This window comes from Centruroides vittatus, unplaced genomic scaffold (genome assembly GCF_030686945.1).
Source record: "Centruroides vittatus isolate TY-2023 unplaced genomic scaffold, ASM3068694v2 scaffold_769, whole genome shotgun sequence".
NCBI lineage: Eukaryota > Metazoa > Arthropoda > Arachnida > Scorpiones > Buthidae > Centruroides > Centruroides vittatus.
In genome coordinates this window covers 2,803,815-2,828,386 of record NW_027122717.1, presented here as the reverse complement: position 1 = coordinate 2,828,386, position 24,572 = coordinate 2,803,815, and the positions used below count along the sequence as shown (strand labels likewise).

General features: G+C 38.6%; 1 protein-coding gene across 1 annotated transcript in view; it reads right to left on the bottom strand.

Moving 5' to 3' along the window:
* LOC136989845 (medium-chain acyl-CoA ligase ACSF2, mitochondrial-like) overlaps positions 1-24,572 on the bottom strand; it is a 34,517-nt gene that overhangs the window by 1,641 nt on the left and 8,304 nt on the right. Inside the window, exons 2-11 of the mRNA XM_067288129.1 lie at positions 23,857-24,043; positions 22,442-22,570; positions 22,048-22,101; positions 21,847-21,965; positions 20,871-20,918; positions 20,563-20,680; positions 19,460-19,555; positions 19,232-19,380; positions 19,057-19,148; positions 14,963-15,036 (exon numbers count right to left, since the gene is read on the bottom strand). Of these exons, the coding sequence (XP_067144230.1) occupies positions 14,963-15,036; positions 19,057-19,148; positions 19,232-19,380; positions 19,460-19,555; positions 20,563-20,680; positions 20,871-20,918; positions 21,847-21,965; positions 22,048-22,101; positions 22,442-22,570; positions 23,857-24,043 (1,066 nt within the window). The remainder of the gene's footprint in view (positions 1-14,962; positions 15,037-19,056; positions 19,149-19,231; positions 19,381-19,459; positions 19,556-20,562; positions 20,681-20,870; positions 20,919-21,846; positions 21,966-22,047; positions 22,102-22,441; positions 22,571-23,856; positions 24,044-24,572) is intronic.

The window sequence follows — 24,572 nt, the reverse complement described above, 5'->3', positions numbered from 1 at the left end:
TTTATAACTTTCCTTTGAGTCCCAGATCGAACATTCCGATAGGTCGATGTCGACTTGCCTCCGCTCTCTAATTGGTCTCCCCCCTCGTTACGCATTGTAACGAGATCGGAACCCAGGTCGTTGGATGAGTCAACATCGACTGACAATTCGATTCCTATCGAAGATGTTCGATCTAAGTACTCAAATTCATCTATTGTTTCAACCTGAGAAGAATGACTTTCTCAGAAATTTCTACAGACATGTCCTTTTATGACATGTAATATTCATTTTTTTGTTTTTACTATTTTTTTTCTTGTTTGACGGTTTCTTTTTATAACGTTAATTTATAATAACAATTATTATTATTTCCTTCTATACAAAAATTACAAAAAAAAAGTTTTCTTATTTGCACAAATAGTAGGCCCACTTCCGAAGCTTCACAGGGCTCTCCGCCATTTTTAAAATGTCGCTGTGGAGTAGCGACATTTTACCTGAGAGCGTCGTACGCTGTCAGTTCATTCTCCGGTTGCTTTTCTCGCGCACGTTTGGTTTCGCGTGACATCACATGACTATATCCAAAGGTTTCTACAAATGATCAAATAACAATCGCGGTTACATCGAATAACAAATTTTTAACAAAGTATAAATTTTTCCGACAATTTTAACGTTTACATTTAAGTTCTATGCTACATTTCTTTCCTTTTTTTGTGTAACGTTTACGAACATTTGGTGTTGTATTCAATTCGATTTGAACATTTGAATTACATTTGTCGGTACGCAAACATTTTATGTTTTGTAGACTGAACAATTCATAACAATCACCATATTCCATTTCCATTTCTGAATCGTAAGAGTATGATGGGATGTCTGCACAGACAGTGAAAGTTTGTGTGTTCCCCATTTTCTCCTCAGACATACCAGTTTTCTAGATGTCAGTCTTCTGAACAAGAGACAGTTATCTGTCATCAGAGTTGATGCAGATTACCACTAATCGAGGTCATGCAGTTCGAAGATGACAATTTCTTCAATTTTGACTTATTCTGTTGAAAGTTCGACGTTTCTTGAACCTTTTCTGATGATGATTTCAACTTTCTCTTTTCGAATATCGTCATTTTCTTCCGAATCGGTGCTTTTGATGGTTGCTTTGGTTGTGACAGACAGTTGTTTTGCACGCGTTTAAAAATGGGAGGGAAAAATTTTCCTCATATTCCGATTATATAAATTACTCAATCTATGACAGATATTTGCGCTCGTGTTTCTCTCGCGACAATTTTAAACTCGTAAAACGCTGGTGTACACAGAAAATTTCACGTTCAAGGTTTACAAAGTTGACATAACTAATAGTTCTGGGTTCGCGACATAAAAATAAAAATCCCGTTTTTTTGCCTCTAATCAAAACTTTCATTTATATTTTAATCGTCAATGACTCCTCCTCTTTTTCTTATGATAGTCTCTTTTGCTGGGTGATAGAGACTACCATTTACAATCTTTGAAGAGTCCGATAGGTGTAGGTGGCGGCAAGCGCTCGTGACCCTGGCCTCGCGGTAAAGCCCTTGTTACTTCCGCGTCTGTTCCCATCGCGTCAATCGGTAGTGTGATTTTTGACGAGGTCGGAAGAACCCACGGATATTCTTGCACAGACCCCCGACTTCTAAGGGCATAATTATGTGAAGGTTGTGCAGTGGATGTCTGTTGGTTGACTACTAGCGTTTCTGTTGTGTCTAGTTGGTCCGGCTGAATTGATTCTAAAATAAATTCGTCCCAAGGGTCTCTAGATATAGGCGACTGATGTTCTGAGGCGGATGACTCGGTAGCCTTTGCTTCGGACTTAGTTTCGTCCGTCGCAAAAGATCCGAACTCCATACGCGCCAAAGCGGGCTTCATCCGGTTAGCGTGAGTGTGCATCCTTTTCCCGTTATGCACATGCTGGACGATAAAGTCGACCGGACTTGTCTCCGCTACTATCCTATAGGGTCCTTGCCATCTTGGAGCTAGTTTTCGCTTTAATCCCGATGGAACCGTTACTTCCGTTACGAAAACTCTGTCGCCTATAGAAAATTTGTAGGGCTTATTCCTTCGCTGTTGATACGCATTTCTATCCAGTGCGGCTTTTTCTGCATGCTCTTGGGCCAGCTTGTGTGCTATCGCTAGTCTCGCCCTCAGTTCGCTTGCATAATTTTCGCTAATATCGTAACTCGGTCGGTTGGGTTCAGTTACGACATCAAATGGATAAATTGGGTCTCTTCCGTACACTAAATAATATGGCGTCTCGTTGGTACTGGAATGAACGGTGGTGTTGTACGCGAATAGGGCGTAAGGAACCATTTCATCCCAATTGCGCTGGTCTTTATCTACATAATGCGTTAGTATATCTATTAAGGTTTTGTTTAAGCGTTCCACCATGCCGTTGCATTGTGGGTGGTATGCAGTGGTGAGAAGTCTTTCTATGTGCAAGAGATCACAAACTTCTCGCATCATTTTCGAAGTAAAATTTGCACCTCTATCAGTCAATAATTGTTTGGGTACTGAATGTCGTAAGATCACCTGTGTAACGAACGCTTTGGCGACGGTTTTAGCAGTAACGTCTGGTAATGGCACTGCTTCTGCCCATCTAGAAAAGTGATCTACAAAAACTAAGAGATACTTGTTGCCATTATTAGAGGTAGGAAAAGGACCTTGTATGTCTAAAGCTGTTCTCTCAAATACCTTTGTGATTTTAGGGAATGTTTGTAAGGGAGCTTGATGTCCGTGTAGAGGACGTCGTCGCAAACTACATTCCTGACACGTCTGGCAATAATGTATGATGTCTTTGTTCATTTCAGGCCAATAAAACTGCGCCTGTAATTTTTTTCTCAGCTTCTTTGCGCCTAAGTGTCCCGAACTTGGAATATCGTGGAACAACTTCAAAACGTATTCGACCAAAGTTTTAGGGATGACTAATCTGTCCCAAGTTTCGTTTCTTTCCGGGTTTGTCTTTCTATGATATAAGATTTGATCTGCGTCTAAATAAAATTCGCTATCATCTGTGTTCAGACCCTGTTCCGACGGGGATAGGTTTTCTGTTAGGCGTCGTCTGATTTCTTTACAAAAAGGGTCCTCCAATTGTTGTTCCCGAATCTGAGCTTTACTACATATTGGGTGCATCTCAATTATTGGAGCTATAGGTACTCGACTTAATGCGTCCGCATTAGCGTGTGCTTTTCTGAGCGTCCTGGAAAAGCATTGCGTTGGTTTAACATATGATCGCGACGTTTCGTTTTGTTTCTCGTTTTCTGCTGTGAAAAATGTGCCTATCTTAATTCCTTTCTTTGGTTGTTTTGTTCGCGTGCGATTCCTTTTTTGTTTTTTCTTATTTCCCATTTTGCTATTCTTTCTATGACCGTTTGTTCGGTTTAAATCCCTCAAATCTCCTTGACATAGACTATCCTTCCCGTTCTTTTGTCTTTCTACCATTGCAAACTCGCTGTCATTCTTACTCATGTTACGTGGGTTATTAACATTATTATGAAGGTTCGCTAATCTCCAGAACGTAACTTCGTTACCGGTAGGGAAAATAAGCTTCGCGTTTTTTATCGAAATCGTAAGGTCGTATTTCTCAATCACGTCTCTACCTAGGATCCCGTCATTAGGTTCTGTTATTTTGGGGTCCACTACATAACAATCGTGTCTAAAATTCAATTGCCCGATTCTAAATGCTAAATCGAATTTTCCGAGCGTCTCTATTGTGTGTCCTGTGACACTAAGTAACTCTACCTCTCTGGTTTCAGCTTTCTTTAACTCGCGTAAGTTCGAAAAGAAATCTTTTGATATCAAAGAAACTGCCGCGCCTGTGTCTATTGTTAATTTTGCTCTTTTATTCTCGATTTCACAGACTAAAGTGCAAGGGAATAAATCTTCATTTATTAATTTAGATTCTCCGACACCCGATAAACAAGTAGCTTCGCGCGGATAATCCACTATTTGCTCTAAATCTCGACGCTGTTCTTTTGCGTTCACCGAAGTTATTCTACGTCCGTCTCGATTAAACCTTACACTATCTTTATTTAACTCCTGTGATACATTATTTGTTTGCCGAAGACTTTCCTCCGGACTGGGCAACACTAAGTATTTAGGAAAGGTCGCGTTCTCTAAGGCTCGCTCGGCATTAGGATTGTTTACGAACCAGCCTTGCGCGTAACGCGTCTGGTTAAAAGGCAAATATTCAGAGTTCTGATCATTCCTAGGTCCTATCTGTCTATACTGTTCTCGATAGACGGGCATTTGTTCCCAATATCGCGGTGAAAACGGATTATTTATAACAGGAACCTGCCATTCTGGAGTGTTAGAGTTTCCTCTCCACTCCTCTCGATTGGGTGGGAGGAAGGTATTTCCTCCATACCAATCGGGTGGTGGGGCGACGCATAAATTCGACTATCTAACCAATTTGGAGTGGATCGCCAATAATTTGTTGGTCTCCATTCGAAATTCGGCCTAAAAGGAAATGAATTATATCCGAAGTATCGTCTAGAAGGAATCTGGGCAGAATAATTTAATGACGATCGGTTATTTGTAGGAAAACGTGGTTGTTGTAAGCGCTGCGGCTGCGCGAATCGGCGTTGAGAGCTCGAATAGGTATTGGGGTTACCTACTTCCTGTCTCTCTCGTAACGCGGGTGATGGCATTCGTCTATTTTGATTGGATTCTCCTGCTCGCGTACTAGTTGTTTGCGCTGTCGAGGACCGATTGTCTAATCTCTTCCCTAACGTTTCTATCTGTTTAGCGATTTGACTTATTTTCGCTTCTAATGCATCTTCCTTATGGGGTTTTGTCTCGTCGGCTTTCGTTGGGGAATTCTCTGCAGACTCCTCTACGTTTCCTATATAATTCCGCTGTTTGTTAGTCAATTGCTCTATTGTTTCCTCTCTTATCGCTATTTTTAACGCTTCCGAAAATGTAGCTGGGTCATGGGTCATTACGTTACGTTTCATTTTTTCATTTAAGCCGTGCAAGAATTGAATGCGGAGCTTCTCGTCCAATTCCTGTTGCTGACACCGCTTGATAATGGCATTTTCTTGCTCGTTTGACCCGGTTCGATCTACAATTATCGCGCTAACTAACGTTTGTAACCTAACGGCAAATTCTTGAACTCTTTCATCTTTGCGTTGCGTACACGCGTGGAATTTCTGTACCCTAATAGAATATGGTTCTCGGTCAAATCTACTTATCATTAAGCGTTTAAAGCTTGCGTACTCCGTTACTTCCTTCATTTGGAGGTCGCGCCACGCAAAATCTCTCGCTATCCCTGTCAGTTTACACTTAGCAATGCTTAAACATTGTCTAGGGGTCCAACCTGCTAATCCTGCGACTTCCCCTAACGTATCGAAAAAATCTGTTACGCGCCCCGCGTCTCCCGAGTAGGTAGGTATCATCACACTAAAGGCTGAAAGGGCGCTAATTGAGCCGCCTCCTAGGTCGCGAGTCGGCGCTGGAAAACCTGTCTCTGTTTCCATAGTTCTTTCCCACTTTTCTCTCGGCTGCCTCAACAATTATTGTGGGACTGAAATTGTTTGCAATTGTCGCAAAAACAATCAGAAAAATCCCGCTTCCTGACACCAGTGTGAGGTTTGCCGATTGGGTGAAAAAATGTCGCGACAGTCGAGCGGTCAACACTGCCGTGTGGGAGTGGAAGGATTTCACGGAGACAGGTTTTCCATCTCAAAACCGTTTAATAAAATAAAAATTTTTCTTACAATATTTTCCTTGAACAAAGGGGTAACACAGCACAAAGCACGAGAATTAAGTCCAAATAAAGTTCGAATGTTCGGGATTTCTTTTCCTACAGTTCGGCGTGGACGGTGAAATGATCGTAGACCTCGAAGCGTTGGGCACGACTTCAGGTGATTTTTCTCCCGGGAACCTGGATGGCACTAGGCGACACGACAGAGGGGTTGGTTCCACGATGTCCGAAAAATTCCTCCTAATTTTACGGAAGTACACACGTCCAAGATAGGACGAACCAAGATCAGAGAGAACTAATGACCGAGAACGTCATCTCCTCTTTTTCTTCGGGTTTTATAACTTTCCTTTGAGTCCCAGATCGAACATTCCGATAGGTCGATGTCGACTTGCCTCCGCTCTCTAATTGGTCCCCCCCTCGTTACGCATTGTAACGAGATCGGAACCCAGGTCGTTGGATGAGTCAACATCGTCTGACAATTCGATTCCTATCGAAGATGTTCGATCTAAGTACTCAAATTCATCTATTGTTTCAACCTGAGAAGAATGACTTTCTCAGAAATTTCTACAGACATGTCCTTTTATGACATGTAATATTCATTTTTTTGTTTTTACTATTTTTTTTCTTGTTTGACGGTTTCTTTTTATAACGTTAATTTATAATAACAACAATTATTATTATTTGCTTCTATACAAAAATTACAAAAAAAAAATTTTCTTATTTGCACAAATAGTAGGCCCACTTCCGAAGCTTCACACATCTATGAAATAGATATATATATATTTTTTAACTCTTTCCATCCTGTGGGCACTAAGAGGGCCTCTTTTTGCAAGCCATTATGGGTTCGGCCAGGCCCACAATGGGGCGACCGGGTGGTGAGGGACGGGGCCCGATATATCCGGACGGACCACCGCCGAAAAATTCCTGGGGATTTTTCGACCCGCCGTCGGATCCGAACCCGGGTCTCCCAGAGCGGTATGTTGTCACCTTGACTGCTCGGCCATCCGGCATGATTCTATATATATATATATATATATATATATACAGGGTGGGCCAGCGAAAACGAAACGGAAGAGTGTTCGTGTTCGTCCAAGCAAAGCGCTCGGACAGGTCGATTTTACTCTCGAGGGGACATCTTTTGCAATAAAGTTTTTGCGATTCTGAATACAACAGACAACAAAACATTTTAAAAACTCATTTATTTTGTATTAACTAAACAAACATTTATTTCGAAAAAAATGTTTGTTTAGTTAATATTCAGAATCGCAAAAACTTTATTGCAAAAGATGTCCCCTCGAGAGTAAAATCGACCTGTCCGAGCGCTTTGCTTGGACGAACACGAACACTGCCGTTTCGTTTTCGCTGGCCCACCCTGTATATATGTTACATTCATTTTTTTCATTCAATATCTTTTATTAGGTACAAAATAGTACATGCCCGGTACCGCAAAGCATTGCCGGGAGTGGAACAGAAATATGATATAACACGTAGTAGAAAAAGTATAGTTGATTACAGGAGACAGTACAAATACAATAAGCAATGTTCACATAGGTAAACAGTGTTTACAGGATAAAGCTAAATGGTTACAGAATATAATGAGATGATTACAAAATAATATAGTAATAAAATAGCAAATACAGAATGGTTACAAAAATAAAGAAGAGATATAAAAAACAGGTATAATACAATAGTGTATACAATATGATACAAGTGCAAAGGTACGGTAAACATTGTAGGGTTTTTTTTTTTTTTTTTTTGTAACTCTTTCCGCCCTGTGGGCACTAAGAGGGCCTCTTATAGCAAGCCCATTATGGGTTCGGCCAGGCCCACAATGGGGCGGCCGGGTGGTGAGGGACGGGGACCGACATATCCGGACAGACCACCCCCCGAAAAATTCCTGGGGATTTCTCGACCCGTCCGGATTCGATCCCGGGTCCCCCAGGGCGGTAGGCTGCTAACCTTGACCGCTCGGCCATCCGGCCAACATTGTAGGGTTGAGCACAACTAGAAAAACAGTCAGTCAATCCCTTGTGCTGTTGGTTGCAATCCTCGAATAGTTGTGAGCGAGTTTTTGAAGAAGAGGATAGAGATCCTCGTTGTTAATAAGTTCGTGGTGTGGACAGGGCCAGGGAATGTTCATATCTTTGGCAGTGATCTCGATGGCTAGCCTATCCCGCTCAAGGCACACACACCTGTACAAGTAGTGGTCTGGCCTATCAACCTCCCTGCAGATGGCGCAGAGAGGGGAGTGTTTGCCCGTGAATCTGTGGAGATAACTAGAGAATTTACCGTGTCCGGTGATGAGTTGGATAGTGTCAGGGTCAATGGTAATCTTCTGGTTGAGGTACGTAGTGATGTCAGGAATAAAGTTGAAGGTAGAATTGCTATGGTTTTGGCTCCAGGAGCTTTGCCAGCAGTTAATCAGGTCTTTATGGAGTAGGTTTTTAATCGTAGACAGACTGAGTTTACTGTAAATGGGTTGGAGTGAGTTGTCATTCGCGGCCTGCTTAGCAAGCTGGTCAGCTCGCTCGTTGCCGATGGTACCCTGATGTCCTTGGGTCCAGCTGATGTAGTATCGGTTGCTAGAGTGGAGGACGGCTTTTTTGATGGCAATGGTTATGGGATGAGGTTTGTCGCTGTTGATGAGAGAGATAGCTGACTGGCAGTCAGTGTAGATGGTAATCTTCAGGTTGTTGTAATACTCTTCAATCCAGATTATAGCTAAGTGGATTGCTTTCAGCTCGGCCTGAAAGACCGAGCAAAGACTGTCAAGCTTAAAGCCCTGATGAAAGATTTCGGAATTGTTACCATAAACAACAAAGGCACATCCAGTATTGCCGTTGATTCCAGAGCCATCGGTGTAGATGTTTAGGTCAGAGTCCATGGGAGGGTCAGTGATAATATAGTCGTTGATGTAAGGAGCAGGGAGATCAGCAGTAGTGCACAAGCCCTCATACCTGGCTGCAGGGATAGTGAGGCTGGTGGTGTGTATGTCTTGCCCCATCTTGAGGCTCCAAAGCTGGTACCTATTGTTGATGATATCAGTGATGGGTGGTTTCTTGGTAATCACCTGAAGACTAGTATTGGGAGTAGTTCTGTAGGCTTTTGAAATGAGGATGAGGCCTTTGCGCTGCGAAGAGATCAATTTCCTGTGAGGATGGACCTTCTTGGCAGCCCATCCCCAGCTGCCGCAGGCATAAGTAATGATGGGCATATAGATGTAATCGTAGATGACGCCCATAGCTTCGGAGTTTAGACCCCACTTCCTGCGGGCAATCTGAGAGAAAGCCTGAAAGATTAGGTTGGTCCTGTTTGTGATATATTTAATGTGATCGTCCCAACCAAGGCGATGATCCATCCAGACTCCAAGGTACTTAATAGATTTTTCGACTTTGATGGAGTGGCAATTCATACGAATGGTAGGTGTACGAAGGTATAAGTTCGGATGGCCGGGCTTGTTGAAAACAACGCACTTTGTTTTATTTGGATTGAAGTCAATTTTATGTTGTATTCCCCATTCATGAATTTTTGTAAGGATCTCATTGCCTTTAGTTTCTAGGGCAGCACGAGAGTTGCCACCTACGATGACCAGAACATCATCCGCATATGCGATAGTGCAATCCTGGCCAAAGTTCTTCTGTAGAAAAGTGTCAAAAAGGAGGTTCCACAACAACGGCCCGCAAACGGAACCCTGGGGGCAGCCGCGGACAATGTTTCTTTCGATGTGTTGAGTCCCCTGCTGAAGCACGGCCTTCCGCTCGTTAAGATAGTCTTTAAGTAGATAGTAGAGATTTGCTGGGCAGTTAATTTCTTTCAACTGATGAATAATGAGAGGCCACCAGGCCGAGTCGAACGCCTTGGAGATGTCGAGGCTGGTGGCCAGTACATATTTGTGGGTATCAAGGAGGTGATTGATGTTGTTGGTGGCTTGGTAGATAGCGTCGCAGGATGATCGCTGACGGCGAAAACCAAACTGAGAATCACTAAGAGCGTTGTGAGATTCAACGTGCCAGGTTAGTCTATTTGTAATAAGGCGCTCCAACACCTTGCCGAACACGGGAAGAAGGGAGATAGGTCTGGCCTCATCAGGCCTGCCAGGTTTTGGTACAGGTATTATTTTCGCTGTTTTCCACTTGGTAGGGAAGGTCCCAGTTTGAAGACAGCTGTTAAAGATGTTGGTAATTTGACAAGGGATGAGGTTCCATATGGCCTTAGCCAGCCTACTGTCAATGCCATCGATGCCTGGCGCTTTGTTCTCTTTCAGGCTAAGGAAGGCCTTATTGATTTCATCGTGAGTGAAGATGGGAGAGTTTTCGGTAAGAATTGGATCATTCATACTTCTTCTGATGAGCTGATGCCAGGGAGTATCATTGTCTAGGTTGTCGGCAATGCAGAAGGAGTTCATCTGTGCGTCTAGGATGTCGTGGTAGTTGCTGTTGGCTGCATCAGAGTTGTTGTTAACCAAAAACTGTGTTTTCCTAAGTTTGTTTGTGCAAAGTTTGGTGAGGTACCCCCAAGGGTTACTCGAGGCAGCGGTGCAAAATTTCTTCCATGACTGTAATTTAGCTATCTTAATTTCATTTTTATATATTCGTTGGTGGTCAAGGTAAAGTTGTTTAAGGTTGGAGCGACCTGGATCAGAGCTGCAGTTTTGAAAGTTTTTCCTTAGTCGGTTATTTGTTTTACGAAGATGGGTAAGCCTGTCTGTCCACCATGGAACAGAACGGTGCCTTGGAGTAGACTTCGGAATGTATCTGTCGCAGGCTTGTTGGATCAAATTGATGTTGTGTTCGAGAGCACTACTTGCTTCGTCCCTGTCGTTGAGATTGCACTCGGTCATGTTGGTGTTCAAGAAGGTCTGAATATCATTCCAGTTAGCGAGTGCGAGGTTGTAGTTAACTTTCGGGTAAGAGGGAGTGTTGGCAGTGCAGTTATTGTTAAGGAGATTGAAGGAAATGTATGAGTGATCACTTAAGCTGCAGTCACCAAGGACCCTCCAGTTGTCAAAATCAGTAACACAGTTTATACTGCAGGCAGTAACATCTATCCAGGTGTCGCCCTGATAGGAAGTGTAAGTAGGTTGGGAGAGGGGGTTGTTCAAAACTTGAAGTTCGTTGTGGGCGATGAACTCCCCGAAAACCTCTCCACGTTGATCTAGATTGTCGCCTCCCCAAGCAGGAGAGTGAGCGTTGAGGTCGCCGGCGAGGATTATATTAGCACCTGCAAAGTTGTCGATGACTCTCTGGATGCAGTTAGTGGTTGCTTCAACGTTGGTTTTCCGGGGACAGTAAACATTTATGAGAATGTATCTGTTGTTGTTGTAAATGAGCTCGCAGCAAATGATATGATCGTCGGAAAGGTTTTTGTGATGCAGGATGGAGAGGTTGGGATTAGTAACAACGGTGATGGCCCAAGGGTAAGCCTCTGTACCTTTAAATACTGTGCAGCGAGTCGGAAGGCAGGCTTTGTAGTTGTAACGGCAGTACGGTTCCTGTACAAGAATGATGTCGTATTTGTAACTCTTGGTGGCAAGGAGGGAGGTGGCAGCGATTCCTCTCCCCAGGTTGATCTGCAGAATACTTATATTGTTGTTACGGTTAAGATCCATAGTCGGTTCTTTCTATGATGTTGTTTTTGACCCGGAGATAAACAGAGCAGGAGCCTTCACGTGCATTGTGGGTAGTTTCGTTGGCTTTTTCAAGGTGGCAGTTGATGCATTTTGGGGTCGAATCATGGTTAGAGCACTCTCTATAGGTGTGTTCACCCATACAGTGGCTGCAAGTGGGATTTTCCATGGCACAGCTTTTGGCATTGTGTCCAAACCTGCAGCACCTGTAGCATTGCATAGTAGGGACAAAATCAGCTACCCGGCATCTGGACCAGTCTAAGTTAAGTTTGTTACAAGCAAGGAGTTGTCGTCGCAATTGGGGGGAAACCTCCACAACCCAGTTGGAGTAATGGCTGTCACGTTTGCCCGTGTTAAATTTAATATTGAAGTTTGCAGTAAAGTCTTCTTCATTATAAATTTGTTTGAGCGTATGGTTTTGATCATAGATAATTTTGGTTAGTTCATCACGGGCAATTTCTTTGTGAACAGAGAAGATTATGATATGTGGCAGTCTTTTCTTGGGTCGTTTAGTCTGTAAATCGGGTATGTTGTCCAGAATGGTCTTTTCAAGTTTTTCGACATCCTCTTTGTTATTCACATCTATCGCTACACCTCCAGATCCTATACGCCGAATGCGGTTAACTCCGATGCCGAGCCTGGAAGGCTGAACTTTTTCTTGTAATATTTTACGGGTAAGATCACTGTTATTATTTTCTCCTTTCTTGTAAACAAGAAGGACTTCTTTGTTTTGTTTGTTAAAATTTATACCACGTGGGGTGTTGACTTTAATGCCGGATTTAAGGACACTGCTGTAGGATGGAGTTTTTGTATTATCTTGGCGACTGTTAACCTGTTTAAGATTGGCAATCAGTTCCTCTGTATTCTCCTTCGTCGCAGTGATAACTTGATGTAGGTCTTCCTTAGTGGGTAGAAGAGCCAGTTTCTGTTCGATTGCAGCAGTGAATGTGTGCTCTCGAAGGGTGGATTCAGCCATACTAATCACTTTGGCAAACTGTTCAGTGATGTATTTTATATGCCGAATGCTATTAATATGTCCATTTCGGTTGCCATTGCAGTAAACTTTTACCTCGTTGAGAATCGCGGTGGATTTGTCTAGGAAGTTAGTAATGGCGTCCTGAGCCATACCGAAGTGTAATATGTATAAAGGGTGAGAAAGAGAGGCCCAAATGCCTTAGGTAGCTCTGCACCGCTGACCGGAGATCAAGGAGTGCAGAGGGGAAAAGATAGGATAGCTAAAACTAGGTTAGTATGGATACAACACACTCACCCAGAGAATGGAAGTTAGTTGCAGTGTTGCCAGCCAAGGAAAACAATGATGCAAAAGTTACTTTGTAATCCAATTAGGGGTGCTAGAGGCAAGTCCGAGTCACAAGAAGAAGGCAGTTCACAGTATAGTTCCAACAGGAAGAGCTGAAAACCGGATCCACACCAGAAGGGCCGAGAACACCTGCCTATAAGGGACCGGCTTACACAGACGTAGGCCAAGCTAGCTTGGCCAATGTCAACATTGGCAGATGGCAGTGCACCTGTTGCTGTTGTTCCTCAGTGTCAACAAGACACCTGTTGTCACGTGGGGGACCTGGAAGACAGAAGGGGGAAGGAAACTGGTCCAGCACCCAGGCTCCCTCCAATCAAACCAAGAACAGATGCAGAGGTGTTCAGCTATCCCAACACAGTCTATGTTGGTTAGACAACTGTTGGTCACCAACAGCCCTGGCTAGACAAACAAAAACACTTGTAGGTATCGATTGCACAACTCCACACAGTAATCACTCAGTAATCCATTGTTTGGGCACAGCACTAGACACAACACAACAGGAACAAGCACAATAACCAAGAGGGTAGATCTACAAAATGGCAAACCCACACTGACTTCTAAGGTTGTACTCCTATGGCGAGGAGGGCAACATGGCTACTGCCAAAAGAAGAAGCAGCTCTCGAAAATCCCAGAGCGCACAGCTAAGCCTAAGGTTAGGGTTAGCAGCACCAGCCCCAACTAAACAGGCTAAGCCTAAAAGTAGGCCTAGCAAAACCAGCACCTTAGCTAAGCCTAAAAAGGGCCTAACCTCCTATACAATAGTATGGAGGAGACTCAACTAGGGCTAAGAAAGCTAAAACACAACCTAAGCTAGAAAACTGAAGAGCAGAGCTACACACGTCTGAACACCACGAAGTCTACAACCACTCCAGAAAGAAAAATCTACAGAGTCCGTATATATGTTACAGTAAAAACCCGCTTTTAGTGAAAACGCGTTTTAACTAGTTTATACTGGATGTCACTGTTAAAACTAAAATTTACTGCTAGTCAAAAACGAATTTGAGTTAAAATTAGTTTTAACTAGACAAAACGGGTTTTAACAAAGTGGCTTAGTAAAGACTGTTTTGACTAAGGTCATTCAGCTAACACGTTCTTATAGTGTATGATGAATTTCGTATCGCTTTAACCCTTTTCCCCAGACATCTTGTTTACGTTTATTTTGCGATCCCTCCGAAGGCAATATAGGTCAGTCAGGCGATATTATTTTAAAAGTTCACCAAAAATCAAATTATCATTATATCTATATGAAAAAAAATCACTTACATTAATTAAAATCTTTAGTTTAAAATATGATATTTTTCAATGCATTTTATTAGAAAAATTTATGAGGAAAATATATATATATATAGCACTTATGCATGTATGTTTATTCGTAGTGAAATTATCGTACATTATATCAAACATTTGTTTGAAATCAAAATTTTATACTGCTGTCAACTAATATAACGAATTATTATACTTTATTCACTTCATATCGAACGAGATTATATCTGTTGTTAATAAATTTTAAAAAATCGATATTTACCAAAGAAACGATGAATCGGTACCCTCGAAGTTTTGCTTAAAAAGCCAGGGTACCGATCGATCGGTGCCTTCAGGGACAAAGGGTTAATTAATGTTAATAACACAGATGTGTGACCAATATTTTCAATAAATATCGTATTAAATAATACAAATGTTTTAATCCCAATCATCACTTTATTTATTTCCCCCAAATATATTTATGTAGCTAAAATTAGTTTTAACTAATGTTAAAAGTTAAAAAGTTAATGTTTGATTTTAGTTTTATCTAAAATCAAAATATGTACAGCAGTAAATTCTAGTTTTAACTAGACAAAACGGGTTATAACAATGACATCCAGTAAAAACTAGTTTCAACTAGTTAAAACGCGTTTTCACTAAAAACGGGTTGTTACTGTAACATATATATATCTTTGGCTATTGCCTATCAATGGCTAAGTGGGTAAAAATTCTTAACACAGGTCGCAGGTTAGCGCCTGCCAACGGGCTGGCCACGTGAATTTTTTCGAGTTTCCTTTACCTAAACGGGTAGTAGAAAGTAGTCCAACGAGGTCTTCACTTCGGAAAAACGTTCTGATATTGCGTTGCCACACCCCATCAACACAATCATTCCGCGGATTGAAACATTTTCACTTTATATAAAAAACGTTTGTTTTTTATAATCAGTGACGTTTTTCCGCCGGGTTACCTTACGTGATTCCAAAGTTAATTCTATTCTTATTCAGGAGATATGATTTATTGTATTTTATTTATTTGAATGTTACGAACAATTAAATGACACTCGTAAAAGAATACATACCATAAGTTTTATTCCTAATCTTCTTTCTAATTCTTGTGCCAAATATTCAGGAACAGAAGATGCTCCAAATAAACCTTTCGGATAATAATACTCATTTTATACTCTTTCTTTTAAAATTTACAATAAAATTAGTATTTATGCCGCAGATTTTGCACATGCCGTTCTTTGCTTACAGTAGCGCTCTCGCGAATGAATTTCATGTGCACAATGCCCAAGGCATTAAAAAAGCAATTCTAGCAAGAGTTTATCTTTGAACCAGTGTTGGTGGCATCTGTTTGCATGCGGAGATGACGAAGATTTTCACGTCACTGCTTGCTGCCTTACTCGCTGACAGTACAGGAAGCACTCGGTTTCATTTTCGGTTATGATGCATTACAGAAATGACGCTTCACCTACGGTGTTGTCAACGAAATGGTTATCCTCTATTGGCACTGATCATCTGTTAATAAGTGTGAAATGTCGTGTTCCGCAGGATGGGTCATGCTCAGTCGTCTGTCAGCATAGCGCCACAATTGGTACCTGCAATGTCATCCAAGTGTTCACTCACCGGTGCAAAATCGTTGCACCTCCTGAATATTCTTACCCGTTCTTGCTGTAACCGGATGGCTTGCATACAGGTTATTGTCAACTTGCATCTAGGCCAGTGATTCCCGAACTTTTTCGAGACACCACCCCTTGGTTTCGTAAATATATTCGTAATTATGTTCAATGCTCTTAACTATACTCCAACGCCTCCTAACCAATTTTCCCTTGTTGAGAAAGGCTTGGAAATATTCTTAGAAAAATTTTGCTACGAAATTCACACTTTACATCTTTAGCGTATATTGTTCTCTACATTTGGAAACCATTAAACGCAACGCTTTTTTCGCTCGTGTTAAAAGAGTAAAGGAAAAGGCTATCAGTCACCCCAATCTTTGCCTATAGTCCCCGTTCAGAACTGTGCTTCCAGTGCCCCTGCCGCCACCGAGCTTCTTTTCTCTCCCTAGATTTACTCACCACCCATTTTGGGAACCACTGATCTAGATCTTATGAGAAGAACCAGTGCCAATTAAAGACAGCAAGTCACATCAGCGTTTCTGTACACCTGCTGTATCATCTGGAACTTTTAGGTAGAGAATTTGCTTAATTTTTGGCATAACTTGATACTTATTCGTATTTCCAACTTCGGGACAAAGCATTTTGTCGTTGTGTCTTCACCTCTTATTAACAATGTACTGTTCTATGTGAAATAATCTCTCGTGCGTCTACTCCCTGCTGTGTTTGACGAATAACTGCGCGCGGTTTTTTATACATGTGCTGCTGTGCCGTGTGCCATCACAGTGCTGCTCACTGCACCAGTCCTCGAACGTTTGACTGCTCTCAAAAGGTAAAGCTGCGGCTGACAATAAACTGCACGCAGGCCGGCCGTTACGGCGAGAACGGTTGAAAAAATTCAGGAGATGCAACGTATTGCTGTAAAAATTGTTTCCAGACCGTGGATAATATTGCAGATATCACCCGTGGTAGCTGTCATACTATTCTGTTAGAATACTGAGAATGGCCCATCCTGCGGAACACAAATGTTCCTCATTCGTTAACAGATGATCAGTGCTAAAAGAGGATAACCATTTGTGCTGATCTAAGTAGTTAAACTAAATATTTTGCACTTGTAATATTGTAATAGGGTATACCTGTTACAAGGGGGAGAATCAGTTGATACCAACATAGTTGATTTTGTTATTTAATAATTATAAAATATTGACGTCTTATAATAATATCTAATTTGTACAACATTGATATATATTTGCAATACTGCAAACATATGTATTTGATATAATATAACATATTACATAACTACAAAAAATTTTTAAATTATACAAATTATCATCAAATTGTAATTTTTTCCACATACAAAATGCTCAGTTAGTATTTCATTGTTGATCTTGTTCGTCTCACGGAGGTTATATCTATTTCGTAACACTAGTGCCTCGCTATAAAACGACACTTATAATTTTTGGGGAATAAAAACCCCTACATCTAGGATAGCACCAACTGCAAGGTAATTATTATTATAATTGAATTACCTTCTTATTATTAAACCTTAGCCAGGTGGAGAAATTTAATGGTAAAAAATTCTGAAACATATATCGGTTGCTATATAAGGTTCTGAAATTATATTATACCACACAAAATTTTGACAGATTAGAGCAATCTTAAGATAGGCAGAATTCAGGAGGAATATAACAATTATGTACTTCATATAATGACTTCGGTGGAATAGTTGATATTTTTTGATCCCCTAACTTAGAAAAACACTTTAATAATGATTATCATAAGGAATAAGTGTAGGCCAAATCTGTTTCAATTTTTCTATTACCATAGTTTTAGCATTTAAACATTCAAACTAACTATTATTTCTTCTATCTAGCCATAATCAGAACTATGATGACGATCAATTCCTTCTCGAAAAATCATTCAATTGGACTACTTTATCTAGATTAATATCATACGTATATTTTATGTTGTCTTTAATATAATAATCATCTTTTATAATAATTCTATTCTCATTGTGTTTTTCTTTTTTTAATTATTGCCAATAATTTTTTTCTTCTCATTCTGGATCTCATGCATAAATCCGAAGTAACTCTTATCTTTTCCTTCACTTTATTATTGAAGTCGCCTCTCTTTTTCCAGAATTCTTTAATAATCAGATTCCTATCATATACGGACCCCAATAATATTTTCACTATGGGTTTGATTTCACTGTTGGTTAATCTAACCACTCCTTCTATATGACTATTAATTATTCCCAAGTCCTTTTTTGTAAACTGATTAATTTCTTTTACATGATATTACACTTGTAATATTAAATGATAGATTGATCATAGCCATATTTAAACATATGCTACATAAATTGCACATGTCCCTCATTACTGTCTTCGGCGTATTTCCTGCTGTTCTCACTGTGGACAACTATCATTATGCTAAGTATTGTAACACAGCTAAGGTACTGACTGCATTCACAGGAGATTCATTATAATCCTTAATATTCAAATGAAATGTTTAAAAGACAGCTGTGCGGATTTACAACGAAGTTGATATTTTCCAAAGAAACCCTAGGGCATTTTACTAATTTCATGGTTAATTTGATTGCACCAATTATGTATCAATCGTCTTTATACTATGATACGATACTTTGTTTGATACCACAGCAATCTATAACAGCAATGGCTTCTATAAACTATTTTATGTTTTATATTGTATCATTGTATAAACCATTGTATCAGCCTTTTCTGTTGATTGGATCCTTCAAGTGGAAAGTCACATTACAAACAAGGAAAGATATATTGAAATTTTCATCTGTCTGCGTAAAGTTGTACGACAAAAGTGAGAGTTGATTTGTGGAAAAAACAAACTGCGTCCTTCACACTATGAGAATTTCAGTCCATTGATCATTTCTGGTTAACGGATATATGACTTAGAGGATATTACACTGCTTCCAAAATTTTATTACTGTTTCCATATTGCTCTGCAAACTTGTATCTCTTTTCTAAAATAAAACAGAAATTAAATGGTTACAGGTTCAATCATCAGCAGTAATAGAAGTCACAGCAAATAAATCCCTGAAAGACTATACAAAAATTGTGTTCCGGAACTGCTTTTACAAGATGATACTAAATGTGCAGCTGTAGAAGTTTCCTTTGAAAATGATATGATGTAAATATTTTAATGCATTGTGTAATAAACCTTTTCCAATGAAACCATTTGGTTATGACCCTAATAAGAAATTTCAAGAAAATGCTAAATAATATATTTTTAATTATTTTCTTTTATGTAAACTGTCGTTTCGCTATTTAGATAAAAAGAATCTTGTATCATTTTTGATGGAGTTCTATAAATATTATGCTAAATGTTCCTGATTATCTTTGTAGATTTCAATGAACTAGGAAAATCATTTGTTTCATTTTTGAAAACAACCTAAAAAATCAATTTTTCAATAACAGTTCCGCATTTCACATTAATATTAGCGTTTACATAAATACTTTTTAAAAGAATTCCTACTTTTTCAAACGACATTATTTAAAGATTTAAAAATAAATATTTTATAATTCTACCTTTTTTCCAGCTTTTGAGATCATAATTTGAATCGGAGAGATGTTTTAACATATCAAAATACATTGTCGGAACTCCATACACTAACGTACACCTGCATTTCATATAACGTCTCAAATGTAATTATATATATAAATTTGAAAAATAAATCCTATGATATACTCAAGTATGTAATACCTTTCATTCTGGATGCTCTTCAGAGAAGAAGGAGTATGAAAGACCTCCGAAGGGACAACACATTTTCCTCCAAGCTGCAACGTCATCAATGGTCCCACACTGTAACCAAAGGCATGAAAGAGTGGCACTTGCAAGCAAAGTACCACATGCTAACAAGTACATCGATAAAATTATTGTTAATTGTACATAAATATAGCAAAATCTTTTAAAATAAAATTACTTTTATACCTCTGTATCGACTCCCATCTTTCTTGCAAAAGCAATTGAACTGTTCACTAATTGAAAATGGCTGGATGTAGCGGCTTTTGGACTACCTGTTGTACCCTTTCATTTTATTTAAAAAATGTATGTCAGTATATTTTAACTAATACAAACATTTAATGTAATTTAACGAATATTTTTAAAATTAATTAAAGTGATGATAAAAGTCAAAAGTTTTTTACTGAATCAAAATTTAAATTCAAAAAATTATGTTGAATATAGTGGTAAGATATAGATCAATAAATGCATTATTATTAAAGTTCATTATAAATAAATTTTTACTGTTAATAACTTAATTTTAATAGATTGATGATATAAATTTATATGCATTATTAATTTAACGTAAAGACATTCATACATATAATAGCGAGGTTGAAGCCGAAGTTTTAAACGCGAAAACGTGTACGTCGGACGTTCAGCGCCGGTTTCCTGTAAGCCAAGAAGTTTGACAATGGTGCTTGGAATGTCGAGCATGATTCCACTGACTTTCCAAACACCATTGTCAAACTTTTAGGCTTACAGGAAAGCGGCGCTAAACGTCAGACGTACACGTTTTCGCGTTTAAAACTTCGGCCTCAACTTCGTTAGTATATATGTAACGCAGTATGGTAGAAGTGGCTCAGTACACAGAGGGTCGAGTCAATGGGTCTCGGTGTATTAACATTTTGACAAGGAAAACTAATAACACACAAACATTTAATATAAAAATATAGAATAGAAAATCTTATCCCACCCCCACGAAAATATAAATAAATCATTTATATTTCCGAATAATACGAATTAAATGGCGAACGCATATTGGTTTCTTCAATCCTTTTTTTTTCTAGAGAGAGTGACAATCGAGCAAAGAACCATTCGAAGAACATTGAATGTGATGCCACTCTTTCCGAAAATGACGTATTCGACATTGTCATTAATATAGAACATATGCAATAAATACGCCAAGTTTAAAAGGACGAAAATGTTTAGATTATAAGGAGAGTACAGGGTTTTCGGATTGAAGCCTGGATATCCTAATGCTAACCCTGAAAATCATAATAATGTAAAATAATGCGATAAAATATACAAACCGATGTGAACATGATAGTGCAGGGATCATCAAATTGGATTATTTTCCGTGTTTGGTGAAAAATTTTTCTATTTTCACTTCCATCATTTTCTTGTATATCTTTCAACTTATACGTTCCTCTGTAATGAGTTAAATTTAAAAAGAAAAAATTCATTAAGTTAAATTTCTTATAATAAATATTTACTGAATAAATTATTATATAATGCACTCTAAATCAGGTATTTAATAAAATAATTTTTGTGTTATCAATAACCAAATGTTAAAGTGTATTTGTATTCAAATTAACAAAAATTAGTGGATGTTACTTACGGTAAAGATTCATTTGTAAATGTGATTATGTTTTGAAGACTTCTCACTCTGAAATTATAGAAAAGAACGAAATGAGACATTTTATTTAAAAATGAACGAAATTTTGTCTATAATTCTGAATTCTCTGTAATTAACCATGAATGTACTGTATTTCATACTTCAACTTTTCCTTAATTAATCGAAGAATAACTTACGTTATCAATAAACAGAAAAAATAATGGTGTAAACTGTAAGCAGTTATGTACAGAAACTAAGAGCTCATTCAGTTTCATATGATACGTGTTTTGCAGCGACCGAGTGGAGAGTTAAACATTTTAAACTTTAAAGAGATTTCCTGATCGTTTAAAGTTGATCGTTGGGCTTAAGAGATGATCATTGCGTAGAAGAACAAAGAGTATTAAATTTCATCCATAGTTTAAAACATTGATGATTAATTATTCAACAGGAGCAATTTAAAAGGCGAGCTGTAATTGCAGAGTCGCCCGGAAGGTAAAGATCATATTATGGGTCTAAAGCAAATTAAATGATTGTATTAAAGGAAGTAAATGAAGTAGCCTAATATACTTTGTTCTCTTCTAGACGTCCCCGAGTAATTGAATTTGGATTTCGGTGCATAATGATTTAAAAGAGTTAATTCAGAAAGAAAAACGGCCCGCCAGTGGCCAAGCGGTTCCATTCCCTGAACACTGGGACCTCGTCAAGTGTTTGTTTGCACCTCGTCAGGACGGGCTGGCCATGTGCAGTTTACCGGGTTTTCTCCACGTCTGTAATACCTGAATAGAGGCCAGTTACCATTAAAAGGACTTCCGGAAAGCATTCTTCTAGGCGGATCTCCCAAGTGTCGCGTTGTCATAACTTAATTGAACAAACAAACGCAAAGAAAAACAATTGGCTCGATGATTTCAGGAATTCGTGAGTTTAAACGAAAAAAAAAATTCATTTTATTTAATAAATAAAAATGAAGTACTTTTCTTACTCTTGTGAACGTATTTGAGACGGATCGGAGTTAGGGATCTCGGGCACCGCTTCACAAATTATGTCATATAAATTTTCTGATTTAAAAGTTTTAGTCATGATAATAGCCTTACATTGCACCTGAAAATATTTTATTTCTTGTTTTATAATTGATAGTAATCAACTTAATGTTTTATTTGTTTATTTAAAGTAATATATTTACTTTGTTAAGAGTATGTTGCAATTCAGCAGCTCTGTATGCAGGATTTAGGCACACCTACAAAGATCATTGAAAATATTCAAATTAATAATCAGAAATAATGTGATCACAATTGTTTTGCTATATTTTTAATCATATCATTATTTGAGGTGTTAGCCAGCGGCTCTACTCCTCCGGGGAGCCGTATTCGAATTCCAGCGGGTCGAAAACCGCAAGAATTTTTCAGAATGAAATAGTCTGACCGAAATATGTGGGCTTCTGTTCTTCACCAACCGATCTGCCTATTGCCGTATCACGATTAAAACGGTAGAAAAGCCCTTTTATTTCCCACAGGAAGAAAAGAGTTTAGAAAATCAAAATAAAAAAATTAATCATTTATTAATAAATATCCAATTACTAGAATCAATCCTGCTTTAAGAACGGCAAATTTCGAGAGGATCCATTCGTAATTATTTGGAGACCAAATTGCAATTCGATCGTTTTTCTGAAAACCTAATCCAATCAAACCAGCAGCAAGTTGATCGACCTGAAAATAAAAAATTAATGTCATAAAATTCGTACAGAATTTTTTATAAAGTACTGCTCAATATGAAATATTTACATTCAAACTTTTCCTACGTTTAAGCAAGACTTCAATCATGTGCGTAGTTCGTGTAAATCATCTATAAATGATTTTTATGTCTTAAGTTTAGCTACGAATAATGACATTTTGAAGTGCAATCAATTAGCCTGTAAACGTGAGGGAAACATCTGACGACAGCTATCGACAGACATATTAGTCTGTTATTGTTTAGGGAGTACACCCGTGACCAGTGTAAAAAAGCATCGAACACTGATGTTATGTAGCGGGTTTTCGTGCGACCAACGGCCTGGACACATGAAGCTTTCTAGGTTTTTTTCACGCGTCTAACACCTAAATAGGAACCGGTTTTTCATAAAAGTCCTCTTTCAATTTCACTTGGCATTGATCTATCCCATAAAGCCAACAACTGTAGTAAGTAGGCCTATAGCTTATGCCGGATCAATTAAATCTCACTACCGAGTCGCCCACAAAGAGGATGGCCGAGTTAGATGACGCGTTACCCGCCTCGGTCATCCGGCTTCATACTTATTTATTTTAACATATATAGCAAGAATAGTATATTAGCTTGATATTCCTGGATTGATGTTGTCATCAATCCAGGAACATTCTTTTAATGTCAATCCTTTTATATTTGGTTATTGATAAATAGCAGTATTTCTCTAGATTTGATTCTGCTGCTTGAAACCAATCATACGACGGTTACTGCTTTAGAAGTATTTTGTTGCCGATTCCAAGTTAGAAGTAGAATAGAAAAGAATATTAATAATTATTATGTAGAAAAAAATTACTTAGTATTAGATCGTATTCTGTTTTGTATTTTACTGTTTAATTTTTGAGTCTTTCAACTTTCGCCGCACTAAAGATAGCCTTTTTTTCTAGCAGGCCCATTGTGGGTTCGGCCAGGCCCACAATGGGACGAGTCAGATATAGCCGGACCAACCGCCACATGAAAAATTCCTGGAGTTTTCAGAATCGTCCGTATTCTATCATAAATCCTCCAGGGCAGAAAATGCTACCTTACACATCGGCCATCCAGCCGTCTGTTTTAAATCTTAAACATATCTATTTGTAAAAATGAATTTTTTTCACTTGATATCATCGCATTTCTCTAAAGTGCCTTCCTCGCGCGATCAGAATGTAAATAGTTACGTTATTAATCTTAAATCAAACAAATTTTAAACTTTGTAAAATTAAAGTAAACTAAAAATGTATTTTAGAAATATACTCACTTCTTGTTTAAACTGTGTAAATGTCTTATTTATATTTTGAAATGGTACAGAAATGGCCACGCTGTCTCCATATTTATCAGCCGCTGTGTCTACTACATCGCCGAGAGTGGCATTAGAAAAAGTAAAACCTCCGCGAGTGTGCCAATAACTTGCTCTCGTTTGGTTAGATATTTGTCTAGAATAATTTCTAAAAAATGAATTTTTATATTATTGAAATTGAAAAGTATAAACGTCTTATAAACAATTAACATTTTCATTGATTTGTTATTTAAATGTTTAAAAATTTTAGTGAATCAAAACTAATACAGTAAAACGCCGCTTAACGCGGGGGATGCGTTCCTAGACGACAAAGCGCTAAGCGAAACAGCGTTAAACGAGACCATTTTAACACAGAGTAAATAGGGTTAGGGAAACACGCGACCAAAAAATAAGCAATTTTACTATCATTTTAAGTTATTTTTATATAAACTTTTGCCTAATAATATATTTTAAATAAAACATAAACATATGCGCACAAAAATGTAAAGTTAATTTTTTGTGACGAACGTCCTGGCTCTTCTGAAATTTTTGGTTTTTGCGATGAAGTCATGTAGTTTCATTGGTTGCTTTCTTTTTCTTTCCTTAAGCAAATGTCGTTAGAAGAAGATCGCATCCAAAATGCCTCGTTTTGCTTTGGCATCCTACCAAAATATGGGTCATTCTTATAATTATAATTT